At 36.9% G+C, this 12,444-nt stretch overlaps 1 protein-coding gene across 3 annotated transcripts in view; it reads left to right on the top strand.

The window, feature by feature from the left end:
* Positions 1–12,444, top strand: part of Spag16 (sperm associated antigen 16) — an 814,060-nt gene that overhangs the window by 43,517 nt on the left and 758,099 nt on the right. For all 3 annotated transcript variants that reach the window (XM_059277932.1, XM_059277934.1, XM_059277935.1), the window contains exons 6-7: positions 2,932–3,039; positions 6,044–6,161. In XM_059277932.1, coding sequence (XP_059133915.1) covers positions 2,932–3,039; positions 6,044–6,161 — 226 coding nt within the window. The remainder of the gene's footprint in view (positions 1–2,931; positions 3,040–6,043; positions 6,162–12,444) is intronic.

Below are 12,444 nucleotides of genomic sequence, written 5' to 3'. Positions count from 1 at the left end.
GTGTGATAAAATCATTGATTAAAATTATATAAATATAGGGACTGTAGAGAAAGTTCTATAGTTTTTGCTGTTTCTGTGGAGGACTAGAATTGGATTCCTACCACTCATTTGGGCAGCTAACAACTGCCTGGATCTCTAGCTCCAGTGTATCCTATGATCTCTCCTGATCTCTATAGATACCTGCAAGCCTATTCCCGTATTCATACTTCACACCAACAAATCTCTATAAGTAATACAAATTTAAAAAGAACTTTAAAAATTATACATATGCATAACAAAGCAAATATATTCAGGGGAAGGAGTGTGTATATATCAAAGCATTTAGTAATATATCCCAAGGTACTCCAAAGATACTCTTGAACCAATAGTGAGCTTGTTAATTGGTAACTCCATAATCAATGGACATTAGTGGTTTTCAATCAAATCAATGGTGGTTCTAAAAAATATGTGGAAAGACAGTAAATTCTAAATAGCTTGATAGTAAGCTAGTAAAGGTATATTTCATGAAGGTTTTAAATATTTTAATGAATTGTGTGAACATATGAGAAGCTAAATCTATGACATGAAAACCCTTGAGGTGATTGACATTAAAGTCATGGCATACCATGAATGCCCAGCAGCCACTATACAAATTAACAAAAATTTGTCTCGAAAAGTTAGTATCTTGAGTTTGTGTGTGTGTATGTGTTAAAATAAAACTACAATTAAAATGCAATAGTTCTAAAGTTTTGGATCAACTTAAGGGAATTGGGAAGTAGTTGTACCCTAGCCTCTCTGGGAAAATTGCTACTTTTCAAATTCATGGTATGATGGATCATCTGCATTTTCAATTGGATTGAACTTAAAATCACCACGGAGACACACTTTATGAAGGAGTTATAGGAAGGTTTAACTGGAGAGAAAAGATCCTCCTTAAATGTGGGTAGCTACTGTAAGAGGCCCCCACACCTTAGCACAACTGATGCCATGTTAGAGGTACCATTCTGACCTTAAAAGCCAGAACACCACCATTTTGACCTTAAAAGCCAACACCTGCCAAAATGGAAGCAAAGATCTAGTCCATAGTTCCAGGAAAGTCCTCAAGGAAAAAGTCCTGAAGTGTGCTAAACTTGCCTTTTGGCTTCTGTAGTTCTGCTTCTTGCTAACTGACAACCAGAGTGTGATTTTTGTGCATAAAAGACAAAAGATTGTAAGGCTCTGAGCTGCATGATTTGAGCAAGTTTCCTTTGCAGTCATCAGCCAGCAATAAAGACTTACCCGGCAACATTACATCTCCTGTCCTGGAGTCCAGGATTGAGTAAAAAGGAGAAGACAAGCGGAGCACCAACATTTCACTTTGTCTTTGCTTCCTGACTGTGGATGCAGTATGACCAGCTGTCCCCCACTCTTGATGCTACAACTTGCTTCCTATGGTGACTGTGACTTCTAACAGAAGAAATCCCCCTTCTTCAAACTCTTTTGTCATAACAACGAGGAGAGGAACACATGGCTTCTTGGGTTTTGATTTCTTCTTGTAGCTAATATCACATATGTCTGCACATGCAACTAAAAGCTGTATTGGCATGTTCATCAGATGAATTTTAAAATCTGAATATATGAATCACAATTTATTATCATACCAAAAAGTTGGCATGAATATGAAGTTGAGGATTGGGTGGAAGATGAACATTATAGGTATTGCTTACTTGTATGTGATGAAAACCTCAAAAATTCTTAGTAAAGATCAATAACATTTATCCAAAAAGGAATTGAAGGATTAGGGAGGAGAAGAAACTTAGAATTTGTATCAATGTCTCTTTGACTACACACCATTTATAGTTTGATTTTATGATCAGAAATCCCACTGATCAACATATGTTTCACCGGGAACCTGGAGATACAACCTTATTCCACAAACTTCCTTGGCAGCTCACCAGACACTGTTCCTCACAGAATCCTCTGACATCGCTTAAAACTGAGGCTTCTATGCATGCATTCATTTTATGTGAATCTCAAGTTTGTAATATTTGTCACATACAAAGGCAGATTTCTTCCCTTCTGATCCTAATGTAGCATATCCACCCTCCAGGTAGATTCATTTTTCAGAATGTGAAAGGATCAAGAAAGGTGCATGTTGTCAGCTATCCAATATGGATAGAGAGCTGGTTTTCTGTTCATTCTAACCTGTCTTTTACTGAGACTAGAATATAACAGAGGTGAGTGAAATACTCCCATTAATACTTCCCATCAAACTCCAGTTTAACCAAAAAAAAAGATAGAATTTTCTTTCTTGCTCTATTTGAAGGTTTGGACACCTACCCAGTGTAACAATTTCTGTATTGATTGAATCAATAATATGCTCACATTTTTGGGAGTTAACTTTTTGCTGGTGGAGAATTTCATCTACATGATCAGTTTCTCATAAGGATATCAGTTATATATAATAATCTGATCATCTGTTGGTACATATTTCTCATCTAACAGAACAAAATTTGGGTTTTTTGAAATTTCTGTGCTTTCCAAACTATCAGAACTAAATGATCTAATACATTATCTATCCAGAAAAGTGAAGAGTATTCTCCCTCCTTTATTTCTAATTATTATGAATTACTCTGATTTATATGTATTTTAAAATTTGTAAGCCAAAATTCTCTTTGGCAATAATTGGGTTATCCTCTGCATGTATCTTGTAAGCAAACCTTCTAACTTGATTTAAAAGTATTATGTATGACTCATATTTTTCAAAGCACAGACTTTGTCCTTTCATAACTCAAGGACCTACAGTAAGACCCCATACAAGTAATGTTGGCCCCTCAGTGAGAGCGTAGCACCTTCTGTGCTCCTTAGTTATCATCGACTCATTCATTATTGGGTGTGAACTGAGTGCAAAGTGCTTTTTGTAAGAAATAGGTAGCAGTTGTTTTGAAGGTTGGTGGTGTTGGTGTTTTTCAGAAAGGCCCGAGAGGATCTGCTGAAAACTCAGAAGGAACGGGACTTCCATCGCATGCACCACAAGCGCATCATGCAAGAAAAGAACAAACTGATCACTGACCTCAAAGGGTGAGATGCTCATGTTTGTTGAAGAGTTGTTTTAGCTCTTGGGATATGACTATGGGGGGACTGATGAAATAAAGTGGTTCTTTGAAGTTTATTGGATAGGAAATTTAGGCCCTTGCATTGGAGGAATAGTCACACCATTGGAGTGTGTGACTGAGGAGGTAAACAAAAATATAAGAAAATGTACTCTGCTGTTCCTTTGTCAGTCAAGACACAGTCTCTATAAGACTGGTGTGAGAGAAGGGCCTCGAAGGTATATTTCAGTGAGTTGAATTCTGAAGAGTGAGTAAGCTGTAGAGTGGTGTCTTCAGGCTGCCCTTGTGAGACAGTGTCCTACATGCAACAGAACCAAGTCATGAAGGAAAATGGAATGTTCACCAGATGAACCACAGAGGACAAAGAACAGACTGAGCTTTGGTGGGATAGGAGTCATATCCTAAATTAGCTGGAATTTATAAGAGCAATTTCAGAAGCAATTTGGAGACATTCTTCAGATTTCCCTCCTTCATTAGCTTCCTTCAATTCTTTTTCTATAAAACAACAAATCAGTTTATAACCATCAAATAAAATTGTCTTTTGTTTGCTCTAAGATCATACCACCTAATCTAACTTTCTGTGTTGACATGGATATTATAAATACCATATCCAATATAAACCCTAGGTATTTATATTTAAATATCATACCCACTAAATATGCAATTAAAAGGGACATATTGAGCTAGTAGTTATTTTTATTATGTATAGTTATAACTATTACATAATACCTGGTAAGAAGCAATTTAAGGATGGGAGTGCTTATTCTGGCTTACAGATGGAGGGATACATGCCATCATGTCAGGGCAGGCATGAAAGTAGGGGTGGGATGCTGGCTGGTCACACTCATCTGCTGTCAGGAAGTAGAGTGTGAACAGGAAGTGGGGCCAGGCTATACAGCCTCCAGGCCTGCACTAGTGACTGACTTTTCCTAGTAAGACTCAACCTCCTGAAAATTCCCCAAACTTCCCTAACAACATTAATATCTGTAGACCAACTATGGGAATTCATGAAGCTATGAGGAACATTTTACAATTGAATTCTAAGATTTTTGTGCCTCATGGGCTACCATCTCATAGCACTGAATATCTTTTTTTTTTTTTTAAATTTGCAAAGTGCTCACAGTAATTATTCCAGAACTGTTCAAAAGTCCCAACTCAGCCGGGTGGTAGTGGTGCACACCTTTAATCCCAGCACTCAGGAGGTAGAGGTAGGTGGCTCTCTGTGAGTTCGAGGCCAGCCTGGGCTACAGAGTGAGTCCCGGAAAGGCACCAAAGCTACACAGAGAAATTCTATCTCAAAAAAACCAAAAAAAAAAAAAAAAAAAAGTCCCAACTCATTTGGAGCCTAAGGCAATTTCTTTACTGTAAGGCTTTATAAAATCAAAAGGCAAGTTACATATTTACAATACATAATGATATAAGGTAAATACTCCCATCCCAAAGGGAGGGATGGTGGTATAACAAGGCATCACCAAACCAAAGCAAACTGAAACCAATCAAGGTGCAGGACAAATCCTGCAGGTACAATCTGACATCTGGGGCTTGTGATGGAATTTTCTATGCTATGAAGGTCTTGAGTAGCTCCGCCCCGAGGTCTGCCACCAGCAGCACATGTAGCCCTCACTCCCAGCAGATTTACTATAGTTTTTACATCTCCAACATCCTAAGGTTTCCATTGCAAGGTAGGCTTACCATATTTTCATACAAAAAAATTCATATATATGTAAGAGAATACTGTGCACAAATGGAATGAAATACAGTTGCTCATATATATGACACAGAGTGACCTGAAAAAAAATGTGTGCTGGGTGCAAGAAAAGAGCTCCTAGTGAGGGAATGTTCTGTGACACCAAATACGTGATTCTGAGGTTTCTAGGATGGAAGGAATACTACATTTTGACAAAAATATCATCTTCATGGATCTACACGTTAATCTAAACTGTTAACTCTGACACTTGGGATCTATATATTTTATTTCATGTAAATTTCAGTAAAAATTAAAGCCTAGTTTGAAGGCATTTTCCAATCAAACACATTTTTGAAGGCATTTATGTCATATACTAAGTAGTGCTATCTTCTGTGAGACATTAAACTATTTTTAGAGCTAGAGAAATGGCTTAGTACTTAAGAACATGTGCTGCTCTTCTCGAGAACCCAAGTGCCTTTCTCAGCACCCATATCATGCAGCTTATAAGTATTTGTGGCTCCCCCTCCAGGGGATCTGACACCCTCTTCTGGTCTCTTTGGGCACCTGCACACATGCAGCATACAGTCACATGGACGTATAGACACATAAATTAAAACTTTATCTTTATACACTTAATTTTCTTCATATGAGATCAATGAAACATGTTTTCAAGACTGTCTTTCATTTTGGTATACATGAAACTTCTGGTTTCTGGTTCAATCTCCTATTGTTTGTGGCCTTTGTTTTCTTGAGAATTGTTTTTAATTGATATAATGATATTTATTTAATTTTTAAAATTTGGATTTCAGTTTTGTGAAACAAGGTCTTATGCATCTCAGACTGGTCTTGAACTCACTATGTGGCTGAGATCGGCCTTGAGCTCCTGATCCTCCGGCTCTTGATTCCTGAGTGTTAGGATTATAGGCCTGAAGTACTATTCTGCCTGGCAATACATACTTTCTAAATTTCAAAGAACTACATCTGTTTTCTGAGTATATATTTGAATACAGCAAAAAGGGCTGCTGGGAATAGAAAACTAGGTAAGGAAAGTGTGGTTTCCTACCCTGTACTTATCCCATACTCAAGGTAGATGAAATTACACAGGAAATAACACTTCTGTGCTTCTTGGCTCTGGTATGTTGACCTTTATATGTCTACTCATTTATATTCATAAGCACACAAAGATGGAATGAAAGAAGAGAAAAAGGTTTAGATGTTAGATGAAAATCACTGATGTAACTATTTTACCTTTTCTGATGACACAACGGGCCTTTTACTTTTGTAGGCTGAAACTGCATTATGCATCTTATGAACCAACTATTAGGGTGTTACACGAGAAGCATCATGCTTTACTGAAGGAGAAAATGCTGACCTCCTTGGAAAAAGACCGAGCTGTTGGGAAGGTAAGGAAAGAGGCAGTGAATTTACCTTGAGGCAACTTTTAATCATTTGTTTATGGTGCATGCAACTGTATATGTGTACATATGTGTGTTTGTGTGTATGAGTGTGTGTCCACAAGGGTGTGCATGCATATGGAGGCCAGAAGACGTCATGTTTTATTCTCAGACATGTTGTCTACCTCTTTTGAGACAGGTCTCTCATTGGACTGCAGCTCACCAATTATGCTAGACTGGTTGATCAGTGAGTCCCAGGGATTTTCCTGTCTCTCTATCCCCAGTGCTGGGATTACAAGTATGTGCCACCATGCCGGACATTTTTATGGGGAGTCAACTCAAGATTTTGTGGCAAGCAGTTTGCCAACTGAGCTGTTGCTCCAACCCTTAGTCATTCATTTCTTTTTTATGCGTTTATGCATTTAATAATGGTTTTGTTTTCTGAGATAAGTTTTAAAACATTATCCAGAAATTTGCATATAAAATTTATTTGGAAACATGAAGAAAAAGTATCTTATCTATTAAAAACCCATGATTATTGTTATTTAATTAATTGACATGTAACTTAAGCATGAATTAATAGAAGAAAATATTCAGCCATTGTAGTTAAACAATGACAACTTGGATTTAAATGCCAGCTTTGACTGCTACTCACATCAGCATCCGACAAGTTACTTAGGTGATACATAGAGTTTGAGATTGACAGCTGGCCTGGTTAACTATGCTCTAAGGACCTAAAATGTTGTGCACCCACAGTCCTCAAAGGTTGACTTGGGACAGTGGCTCTGATTTTGCTGTATCCCACCAATTGGGTTTAATGATGCAGCCTCTCATGGAAGTATGCAAAGGGGAAGCAAGTCTTGTCAAGAACTTTTACACAATAGTAAGAAATTGAGAAAGATTGCTAGAAACTCAGAGAAGATGGGGTTTCCAGGGGAGGGAAAAATCTACTGAATTTCTTTTGTCCATCATTTTTATAGGACATTAGCAGAAACTGGACAGAGGCTCTACTGAGTTTGGTTAATTCTTTGGTTTGTCATGGGCCAACCAAGTGAGCAGTCCACAAGTTCTAGATATGCCTCCCCCCCCCAGGCTAACCAGGGAATGCTTATGTGCTATTTGGGAGCTCTTCATCCAGTTAGCTGCTCATTTGAAGAGCACCTGTATTCATGTCGGATTCTGGCTTTGTTAGTAATCGGCTTCGACTGTCTGACAGCTGTTGCCTACTTGGCCAGCTTCTCCACCTCAGTCCCTGCATGTGCCTCACTAACTGTTAATTGTTCTGGTTCTATGGTTTTGTAAGTTGCTGATGTTGACTGTCCGTTAGTCATTAGTCCTTGGCTGGTGTTGCTGTCTCTGACCCTGAAGGTGTCCTAAGTGTTAATTATACAGAGCTCTTTGGTTCTCATAGCTACCAAGAAGTAACTGCAGTGTTCTTGGTTACCTTCGTGTCCAAGGGATAGTCTAGGTTTCATTCTTGATTGTCTCAGGCCCGTTAGAAGCCATCCTCACTTACAACTTAGTCTGTTAGAATAGCTGCTTTAAAAGCCATGTATTAAAAGCAAGAATCTGTGATAAACAGCAGTGCCTACCACACATTTAGCAGCTGGCCCCGTGTCACTGACCTTGCTTCCTAGAACCCGGTGGTCTTTCATCAGGTCCACTTGGCCATCTCATATCCAGCTGTGAGCTCTTATTTATCTTCTTTAGCTCTCCACACTGTGTTTTTAACCCTGATCTTCCCTTTACCTTCAGTCTCTGCTTTCACTCTAACATATGTGAGCTGTTTTCACCTGAATCATTTCACCTACTACGTTTAGAGCAGTGGTTCTCAACCTGTGGGCCGAGACTCCTTTGGCGGGGTCAAAGGACCCTTTCATAGGAATTGCATATCAGGTATCCTGGATATTGGATAGTTACATTGATATTCATAACAGTAGCAAAATTACAGTCATGAAGTAGCAATGAAAATACTTTTATGGTGGGCATCATGACAACATGAGGAACCAACAGTATTAAAGGGTCACTGCATTAGGAAGGTTGAGAACCACTGCTCTACAGTGTTATCTCCTGCCTCCCAAGCCCTTAGAGGTCAGAGATAGTGTTAATAAGTGGTAGTCACAAAAATAATATTACTGTGAAAATGAGATAAATGAGTGAAAATGCCTTGGAAATTACTCTCAAATACGTATTTGGTGCTCTTAGTTAAGGTTGAATTTTTCTCATTTATGCTGAGTGACACTCTTTCCTTCTATCTGAAGTGTTCTTTTTTTTTTTTTTTTTTTTGTGTGTGTGTGTGTGTGTGTGTGTGTGTGTGTGTGTGTGTGTGTGTGTAGGCCTAGGACTTTAGGGAGGAACTGTTGGCATAGAATTAAAAAAAAAAGCAAAATGTTGACATGCCACATTAAAATATGTAACAGTTTGTTAAAGAATCTATGACTGTGACTATACTTAATATTCTTTTGTTACTTTCTGTACATTTTTTTACCCAAACTCAGAAGCTATGATAGCTGTCATGATAGTAATACAATTCTTATAATATTATTAAGATGTTTTTAAAATAATGTTATTTTGGTCTCTTCATTGAAATTCTTAGCCATTAAAATATAAAACATCACTGTTTCAATGCCTTTTGTACTTGAATTTCAATTTTATATCCTTGAATATTTAAATTATATTGTAAGTAATATTGAATAAAATGAGTCTTCTAATTATCTATTTTTTTATTATATTTATTTCAAACTCTGAAAGTTTGATCCCCTTCATTCTTTTCATCTAAACAGTAGTAAGTATTAGTTCCATTTCTCATTGTTTTGGCAAGACTTGAGAAAAGGAAATTAAGGAAGGGTTCACAGCTTGAAGATACAGCCCATCATGGCAGGGATGTCATGGTACAGGAGTGTGAGATAGCTGTTAACTTGGGATCCACAGTTAGGAAGCTGAGACATGAATGCTTGTTCTCAGCTTGCTTCCTCATTTGTATTCAGTCAAGAACCCCAGCCCTGGAGTGATGCTGCTTGTATACATTCAAGGTGGGTCTTTCATCCTCAGTTCTTTCTGAATGGTTTCACACACCTGTTCAGAAGTGTGTTTCTATAGTGACTTTAAGTTAAGTTGACAATGAAGAAGAATGCTTGCAACTTGCTTACACTACCCCTGGGGGGATTTCTGCTTCTGCAACTTGAGCAGAATTGGCTCTGCCATTCATTCTGCTGTGTGACTAGGGCTAAGTTATATACCTGAAAACATTCTTCTGTTTTTTTGTGTCTAACATGATGGTGGTTCCTTAAGTTGGTCAAAGGTGATGTTGAAGACATTTAGGACATGCATACAATCTTTGGGTTTCAGATTAATTACTGCTTTATTATAAAAAGATAAGAATTAGGAGTGATGGTGTGAATCTTGGTAGTCTGTAAATTAGTCCTGCAATATTCAGGTCTTTTATATTTTCTTCTATATTAGACAGGGGTGAATTATTTGCCTTTAGTATCAATGTGTTGTGAAGTGAGTCAGGTTTTAATTTTATATACCATAACACAGATGCCCAGCACACTGTTCTTACTATGGAAACTGGCTTAATTGCCCTTCAACCCATACTCCTGCTGAAGACAAAAGACTATCTGGATTCTGTTGGGTTAAAACAGCCTCTTAAGTTTAGCACAGGACGTGTACAAGTGACATTAACTGCTTTGCAGAAATTAATTTTCTGTTAAATTTCTTCATTATTGTGGGTCAAAAGGCCACATAAATATACATATGGTGTAAAGTCTACAAGCCATTATCTGTCTATGTTTTCTGATGTTATATATTAGGCTTGATCATTTTTGGTGCTGATGTACTTTGTTCTGAGTGGTTCTTTTGAATGCAAGCCATGGAACCTTGCTAACTCCATGGCCTCTGCTATAGTAACTGAGCATTTTCGCAAGGGTATCATGTCAGACTTGTTCCTGGTCTAGTATTTTAAATGTTAACATTCCTGGGGTTAGAAAGATAGCTTAGTAGTTAAGAGCACTTGTTACTCTTGTAGGGCTCCCAGAACCCAGGTGGTAGTTCACAACCATCCATTACTCCAGCTTTGGTGATCTGATGTCTTCTTCTGACCTTCATGGGTACGATGCACATACATGGTGCACAAATATGCATTTAGGAAAAAAAATGCTCATCCACAGTAAATATGCCTGATTTTTGAAATTATTTAAATGTTAATAGTTCTATGTACCTCTACTGACGTATGAAGAGGATTGGATGTAGAGTTTTTAAGCACTACCTGAATGGCTCTATAGTTTTTTAGAATAATATAGAATATGAAATGTCTGTAAAATACATCAGTGTTTGAGGCTGTTCCTGAGGAAGTAGGAGTGTGTGTATTGTATTTGGAGAAATTTCAAAAGGCCTAATTTGTTTGTCCTTTGCTTCAAGTCCTTTCTCATGTTCTTATGCCTGACCTCTGATTTTTCCTTTCTTGGGCTCTATCTCTTTGTGTTTCTTTGTTCTGTTGTAGGGGCTATGTTTCTACACTATTATACACTGAAAACCATTCTGTACCCCATTTGTCTCAGCAATCTTCACATCTGTTCTAACAGAGTAATCTCTAATGTTTTTTTTCTTGATTTTAAAAAAGAATACAGATTTGGAAAATACGTACTGTTGGAAAATATTAGAGTTTATATCTTGATATTGAAAATGGAGCAGTTAGGCTTCAGAAATAGGTTTATTCTCTCAGCTACATCTGCTGTTCAAAGTTGTAGATTTTTTACAGTTTTAAAAAGTCCTATTTAAATAGATTCACTAAGAACAAAGTTGATCCTGGGCATCTGATGGTTTTTCAGGATTTTTTTTTTTTTACAGATATCAGTGAAAATGGGATGTAAAATCAAAAATTCTTCAAATAAGTTCTGTATTAGACATGATTGCTCACACCAACACATTTTATTTAAACCTAAAATAGCTCAAATGATTGATTAAGCTTATACTATAATTTCATTAAACAGGTTTAGAAAAAGTTGTGGGAGTATCTATTGTCTATACTAAGAAGCAGACAATTTATAATTTGTTGAATCCAAGTTGCTAAGTGTCAAAATGACTGTCAGATATCACTCTGTTATAGTCCCTGAGCCAATTATCCTAGTCCCCAAATTAGGGAAAAGACTATGGTTTAAGTCATAAACATTCTCTTGAGAAGCAAACCATGCTTGTGACTTCAGGACTCAACCTGTTTGGCTACCTTTAATATAGAGACTTATCTGTTGCCAACAAACCTTTTCTTGTAAGAGCTTATTTGTCAGGTATATCCTGACTGTGTGACCACTGACTAATCTTCTGACCTAAACCTATTAGTGTCATGAAGCCACAGAATTAGTTTATTCAAAATATTTGTACAAGAAAAATATATTTTAAGTATATGAAAATTTTACCTATGATTCATCACAGAGGATAGATCACATTGTTTTTCTTTAAGCATAAGGTTAGTATTGCATATACTCTGAGAATTCTCTTTTAATTCACAACTTAAAGATGTGAATTAAGGGCAGCAAAAGGAATCTCCTGTTTACTATGAAGACCTAGATCATCATTTCCTTAAATTTGTATCTTAATGAGTATTTAACTTACTATGTTTTAGTAATAGTAGCTTATAACATATATAATAGTTGCAGTGTGAACTGTTAGAATTTAGAATTTTTAAAATTAAAATTCCTCAAAAATTTCATTCATGAATACTCTATTAACACCATTTCCATCCCCCCTTCTTCCTGCTCGATTCTCCTGTGTTCCCCCAACTCCCTCTCAAGATCAAGCTTCTTCAACTTTAATTATTATTGTTGCATTCACTCACAAAATAATTGCATATATAAATGCAACCTATTATTCCATTTAGTGTTGCTCATATATATTTAAGGCTAACCACTTGGGATTAGAACACCTATCAAGAGGCTCATCTCAAGAAACAAATCATTCTCCCTCTTTTAGGAGCTGTCAGCTGCCTGTCTAGCTCTTCATCTTGGGGTGGGGCCTTTGAGAGTACCCCATCCATGTGGATAAGTGTAGCTCTCAGAACTTAGAAAACTTTATGCCATTCAATTCATATCTTAAAGAGTGAAAGTGTACATTTACTAGATAAAAATCTAGTTAAGCACACACTTTTAAATTTTTCTGGTACATAACAAACATTAAACTGACTCTTTTAAATTTATTTAAAACTGAAAACCTTACAATCCTAATTGTTAGTTTTGCAAGTTTATGGAAAATATTTTTCACAATTTTTTTATGAAAAAAATTCATAATTTTTCTGAAG

This window comes from Peromyscus eremicus, chromosome 13, assembly GCF_949786415.1.
Source record: "Peromyscus eremicus chromosome 13, PerEre_H2_v1, whole genome shotgun sequence".
Classification (NCBI taxonomy): Eukaryota; Metazoa; Chordata; class Mammalia; order Rodentia; family Cricetidae; genus Peromyscus; species Peromyscus eremicus.
This window is presented reverse-complemented; position numbering and strand designations above follow the sequence as displayed.